This window comes from Montipora capricornis, chromosome 2, assembly GCF_036669925.1.
Source record: "Montipora capricornis isolate CH-2021 chromosome 2, ASM3666992v2, whole genome shotgun sequence".
Lineage (NCBI taxonomy): Eukaryota > Metazoa > Cnidaria > Anthozoa > Scleractinia > Acroporidae > Montipora > Montipora capricornis.
Window position 1 is genome coordinate 17,490,015 of NC_090884.1, and position 6,638 is coordinate 17,496,652.

The following is a 6,638-nucleotide window of genomic DNA, read 5'->3' on the forward strand; positions in this document are numbered from 1 at the left end:
TACAATTTGGTCAACTGTAGCAGTATCCCAGTGTTGCACTGGAAACGACTGTGCACACAACAGCGCTGAAAAACTCATAAAGCAGCATTGCCTTCCCCTGGAAATTTCACTAAAACGTTCATGACCTTGAGGACTACTTCCAGCGATCGATAAAATTGCGTTTAGAATGATAACACTGTTGAAAAAACTATAATAAACTCACCTGATCGACGATAAATCAGTGGGCAACCATGTGCGCTAAGCACGCACAATTCGGAAACTACTGCCGCTGATCCACCGAACAAAATCGGATCGAGAGAGATCACAGATTATAAAGCGCGCAGGCCCCACACGGTCAGTCAGAAATGGTGTTGCTGCATCGCTAAGGCTTCGCAGCAATAAAAATAAAAAGGCCCAAAAAATCCCGCACATGCTTGCCGTGTTTGCAGATCATGGTATCATGGCTCATAACCCATGATGGCTCAGCCAATCAAAACTCTCGAATTGCATTATCCAATGATCCAGTTTTTAATAACAGGCCATATATTCATATATTCCGATAACCGCCATGTTGGTTTTTATATATTGTCATGCAAATTAGCCATGTGTTATGCTGGGGGGTCAAACATTGAAAAAAAAAGACTGAATTAAATTGCGGAAAATCCGCTCAACGAAATATTGAAATAACATTGCAAAAAATCCATTTTAGTATTTAGAATTAAGTACCTTTTATGAAATTTTTATATCTTTTGATTGCCTTCGACATTTTGACATTTTACTTCGTTATCTGCTCATTTTTCACTAAAAAGCGTCGAAGTAACTTGTGTAATGATTGTATTTTTACTGCTTAGGTGATAAACATTCAATGAACGTGAAACAAATCATCTGTGTGGCTAAGGTGTTCGTTATAACCTCTCGAACTTGTGTTAATTGCCCCCTACTGAAGAAGTGTGTAGCTAATTTGCATGATAATAGCAAATCCAACATGGGGGCCATCGTGAATAAGGTCTATTGGCAGCCATGGACAGCAGTCTCAAAAAAAGCCAACAGAATACCCGAATCGGAAATCATTTAAAATATTTCCTGTGTATAGATTCTTTCGCTTCAAATTCCATTTTAGGATTTAAAATGGGATTAGGATTTTCTTTAGGAAACACAACTTTCAAGTAGTTAGATTTCAACTGGTTAAGTTCCCAACATTAAGGCCTAGTCTACATGTCGCGCTATCGTCGAATTTAATTCAGATGAATTAATTCCAGGTCCTACTTTAAAATTAATTGGACGATAAAGCGACGTCTAAAACCAGTTCAATTCGTCTGTTAAATTAAATTCGTCTAACACGATTTATCTGTCTTAAGGACGAGTAAAATCGTCTGGCGTTAAAAAATGTACTTCTTTTAGGTGTCTAATTAAGTTGCTTGGTTTAATTCCCTTTGGGATAATTAGGCATTTATATACCACTCCTCGTGAATTTCACACCACTTGACGCCGACCAGTTTACTCGAGGCTGTTTTTTCCTTGCTATTTTGTATTGTCGTTTTAAATAGCGTATGACTTTTTTCTTATATTCCTCGGCTTGTAACCTGTATCCAGTGTGTCCCCGGCTCAGTTTTTTGTAAATAAACTCGACCATTGCTGGCGGCTTCCTCCATTATTTGTTTGTTACTTGTCTCTTCTATACATATAATAGAAATGTTTTCTATTCGGCTGAGCGAAGCGAAAGAGGATAGAACAGAATAAAATACGAAGTCTGGCCTGTTCAGGTCGGTTTGGGTGTAAAGCGTCATCAGTTATTCGTACATTCTTAATTATGCCTCTGACCAGGTGAATTGCATTCCGGCTGAGAAATAAATTCGACCATAATTCGACCCATTAATTTCGACGCGTAAAACCACGGTAAAATTAATGTCGACGGAAGGACGAATTTAATTGAAATTAACTTCGTCCGAGAAAGCGCGACGCACAAACTAGGCCTAAGTTGGTCTTTTTAATCGGTACGTTTGTGGACGGTAAATTAATTTGATCTTGCTCCGTTATTAAGCCATTCCTTTGGCTGTGTCAATTAAGAAATGATCTGTCCAAAATGAAATGTTAGTAGTATAGGAGTTGGGGGTACCAGATCATTTTTGATCTGTTACCAAACCCAACTCCATACTACTTTCCATTTAATGGCTACCAATTTTTGATGTCGTGTTTTTGATCTCGTGTTTTTGATCTCGTATTTTTGATCTCATATTTTTGATCTTATATTTTGGAAATCTATATGTTTTTAAAATAATATTACCAAGTGAAAAACTACATGATTAAATATTCACGTAATCAATCAAATGGAACATGAAAGAATCACAAAGCATGACACTCTCGGAAATAAAAAAAGGGGTTTCCCCGTGATTTTAACAAATCAAAAATGTACCCATAAATTTATTTTCTGAAATTTTTTCGGATAAAAGTACAGATCTGATAAATTTTCTGATGCATGAAGTTTGTTCAAATATTTGCATAATCAAAATAGCGTGACATTTTGGTTAACTTTATGAGTAAACTTTATGAGTAAACTTTATCATTCAGATTGTGCTTGCGGTACTTGTATGTAGACCGGCACTGCTGTGCCGTGACGTCAGCAGCCAACTTTTTAGATTTTATAATGTCCGTATGCATAACTTGTCACACCATTATCGTGAATATACCGCTTGTCATCAAAGCAAGATAATGACACTTTATTAAGCTCATAGCTTCCAAGTTGATGTTTGTTGCTTCGGATTGTTTTCATTGTGTGATGCATTTGTTCGTTATTAAACAAAACGTTTTTGTAATTTTCATGAGTTATGTTCTTTTTGATGATATTCTTCTTTATTCCCTGTGCAGTTTTTCCGCCATTGTCATTGTCTTTTATGTATGAATACATTTTGGATCTTAATCCAACGAATTCGGTTATTGGCATGCCTGCTGCCTCATCTTTGAATTTACCGATTACTTTTTTATTTGTCCTGTCAAAATATTGTGAATCTTGTGAATAATCACTGTTATCGAATTTGTCTTTATTATTCCAAAAGTCTTGATACACATCATTAGTTTCAATTTCATAAGTTAAGCTGTCTGTGTCTGTGAATAATAATTTTGCTTTACTGTCGTATTTTTGTTTTATGTAGTTGTAATGAAAATCATACATTAACGTCTTGCTTAGATCTAAGATACACATACCCACATATGCCGGTCTGTTTAAGGTTAGTGTTTCTTTGATCTTATGAACAGCTGCTAAATTTTCATTAAAGATCTTGCTGCTAACATATGTTGGTTTAGCAGCCATTTTTAATAGTTTGTTTTCATCCGTCACTAATCTGACATCTACTCTTTTTCTAATGTTTTCCATTGTTTTACCAAAGACGCTGTTGTTCATTAGTTTGAAGAAATCTTTCTCGAAAGCATTTTTAGCATTAGTTCTTTTCTCAGTATTAAAGTCAATATATTGCTTCAACCATGCGGACTGATTGAACTCTAGTACTCGATGGACTTTAGTTATTTTCAAACCAAGATCAGTGCACAATTGTAGGTTTCTGTAATGAAGAACATACTTTTCTTTATTGCTTAATGTAGGTATCAGTTTATGAACTAAACCAGTTGATACATTGAATTTATTGGCTATTTCTTGACAATAATTAGAACGCATATCTTTGTTAACTTTTATTTTTTCAGGTCCTAGAGGGTAGTCATTATGCAAATCATGTAGTTCTTCTGGATATGCTAGGTCGACATTTTTAGCATAGCATCCCAGGAAAGCCCAGGACTGGTAAAATAATGACATGGGTCCAGTTTATAGTATTGCAGACAGGTCTTTCGAAAGTTTTCGAATACATCAGCTAACAGAAGTATGTCAGATTTGAGATATAAGTCATGGTACTCAACCATATTTTTCAGATTAAAAGTGTTCCATACATTTTGAGCATGTTTGTATTGATCATCTGTTATATGCTCATCATTTAAGATGCTGTAAAAGTCTTCTTTTGATGGCAGTTTTTCATTGAATTTATCAAAACTGTCCATGAAGTCGTATGGGTATACTCCTTTTTGTGACAATAAATCAAGTTTTTCACCTTTGAATTTTTGAGATGTATATTTTAATGATTCTTTTGGTAGGTTGCTAACTAGTTTATCAAGACTTGAGCTCATAAATTGAAAACTATCCATGAAGGTCAGATGATTACCCAACATGAAAGCCATATACTTCTCCATGTTGTTAGGTATGGCATTGATATTCATTTGGCACTTTTCACCTTTTTTATTTGTATATGTGTGTTTTTTAGCTATTTCACCAATCTCTTGCATTATAAAATGACTGTCATACCCACGCAGATTGTGAAATATTACTGGAATTTTATCAGTTATTCTAAAGTTAAGATTACAATCTTGATGAGCGGATCCTCTGTACTTACCAGTTATATGACAGTGATCTCTTACTCTTACATCAGTTTAGTTGTATTTTTTCTCACATATATGGCATTTATCAGCTTTTTGGAATTTTTCTTCATCATCTTTAGTCATTCTCAATGGCTTATTGAAATATTTTTTCATAACCTTCTTGCAATATTTGACTCCATCCAGCATAGCTTCCATAAATTTGTAAACAGCTTTTTCACCTCTATAAATTTGTACTGGTTTTGTGTATTTATCATCATAACAACACACAACCTTATATCCATAACCACAGTCTGTGTGTCTCTGATAAGCCTCTGTGTATGATTCATCATCATTGGGTTGGCATCCATGAATTTTTTCAGTAATAGCCTCGAAATCTGAATAGATAACAAATGGCACTGGTAGTTGTTTATGGAAATTGTTGAATTTTAATATGTTGTTGTCTTTTGCTGGCATTTTGATAGCTTGTGCCCCATTCACTTGCATACAGTTTTCTTTATGATAAGTTAATACTCTTTCAGAGCTGAAGCATTGAAGACAATACATGCAGAAATGTTTCCTCTCTTTGTGCTTTGTTTGATTGTACATGAATTTGTTGAAATCTTTGATTAATACATAGTGATTGTTTTTGTTTTCTGTAATTAATAATAAATTCATATGGACTTCATACTTTTCTTTTGAAACATGATTTGGATATGGTTGTTTATCTTCATAACCGAAAACATTGATGTTTATTTCATTCTGCTTTTCTATTTTGTTGTACTGTTTGGTAGTGACTGGAAATTCAATTCCTGAATAATCCAAATTCTCAATATATTGTTTGTCGAATTTTTTGATTCTCTGTGGGTATTTGTCTTGAGGATTCAAATGTCTGATGTGGCACCACCTGAAGCATTCATTATCCTCATTTTTCATGTTGATCAATCCCTTTGCACTGTTTCTGAGTTCTGTAGGTAGTTTTATGTAAGAACATCCTTTAATCGGTTCATATTGTACCACATTAATGTAATGGTTGTCAACAGATTGAATAGTCCAACCAGATCCCTCTGAAATCCATACTGCAATCTTGTTTATTATGTCTTGTTTTGATAATTTTAAAGCTAGTTCAATTTGTGTATCATTAATTATTGTTTGAGCTGGACTGTTGAAATATGCGGTCTTATACACTGTTTCTCCGTCTGACATTTTTGTGAATGTTAATTTAAGAGTTTCAACGAATTTTACTCCTTTCATTGATATTAATGTGTTTTCAATATGGTTAGCAATAGACTTCATTGTGTTATTCAGTTGAACTAATGGGTCTTTGTTGTTTTTGATATTTATGTCAAAAGACTTTGTAAACCCTTTTAGAGCTTTGTCTGTTTGCTCTATTTTAGTTCTAGGTGCTGATACTGGTTTTTTGGATCTTGGTGCTGGTACTGGTTTTTTGGTTCTTGGTGCTGGCACTGGTTTGTATCCATCTCTGAACTCTATTGGTGGAAGAATTATGTTTTTTTCATAATCTTGAACCATTTGATTTACACTCTTACGAGATGTTGGGATTGGTCTAATTGGTTTTACAGTCCTTGGTGTTGGTACTGGTTTCTTCTTTTCTTGCTTTAGCAGCAATTTGATAAGTTCTGATTTACTTAGTTTTTTCAGATCACTCTTGTTCATATTATTATTACGTGAGATATTATTTTTCATTTCTCTATACTATTTATCGGTAATATTTCTTTAAACAGTGAACGCACATAAACCCTTTTAAAGAAAAAAATATATAAAACTATATTATAATGATTAAGATTAAAATCAGTGAACGCGTTTATTCTGTTCATCCAATTTATGACTTATATGCGTCGGATGAAAATGGAAACATAATCTATATCGTGAAAAAGGCACCAAGTAAAAACAATTACAATCATTCTGGTTATTCATATGTTGTAGTCAGAAAATACGGCGGTAAACCAAAAATGATGTCGACTCATAGATTTGTTTGGGAATGTTTTAACGACATCATCCCAGAAGGAAAAGTGATTGATCACATCAACAATGATAGAAAAGACAATCGCCTATGTAATTTACAGCTTGTCACGCAGCAAGAGAATTGTAAGAAAGCAGCCAAGGGTCGTGATTATACTTTTGCTGCTAAAAATCATGAAAACAGAAAATGTGTGAAAGCAACCAATATCACCACTAAAGAAGTCTCATATTTTTACAGTATGTATGCTGTTCAACAACATCTTCAAATAAATGCTGGTGTTGTG

The 6,638-nt window shown here is 34.1% G+C and overlaps 1 protein-coding gene across 1 annotated transcript; it reads right to left on the reverse strand.

Annotated features, from left to right (window-relative positions):
- Positions 1-2,611: 2,611 nt before the first annotated feature.
- LOC138035177 (uncharacterized) lies at positions 2,612-3,646 on the reverse strand. The gene has a single exon (XM_068882002.1). It carries the CDS (start codon positions 3,644-3,646, stop codon positions 2,612-2,614), a length of 1,035 nt encoding a protein of 344 aa, XP_068738103.1.
- Between the last annotated feature and the right edge of the window lie 2,992 nt (positions 3,647-6,638).

Bases quoted from the DNA above. Each gene is read 5' to 3' on its own strand.
- LOC138035177 (XM_068882002.1), bottom strand. From the start codon at position 3,646: ATGCGTTCTAATTATTGTCAAGAAATAGCCAATAAATTCAATGTATCA.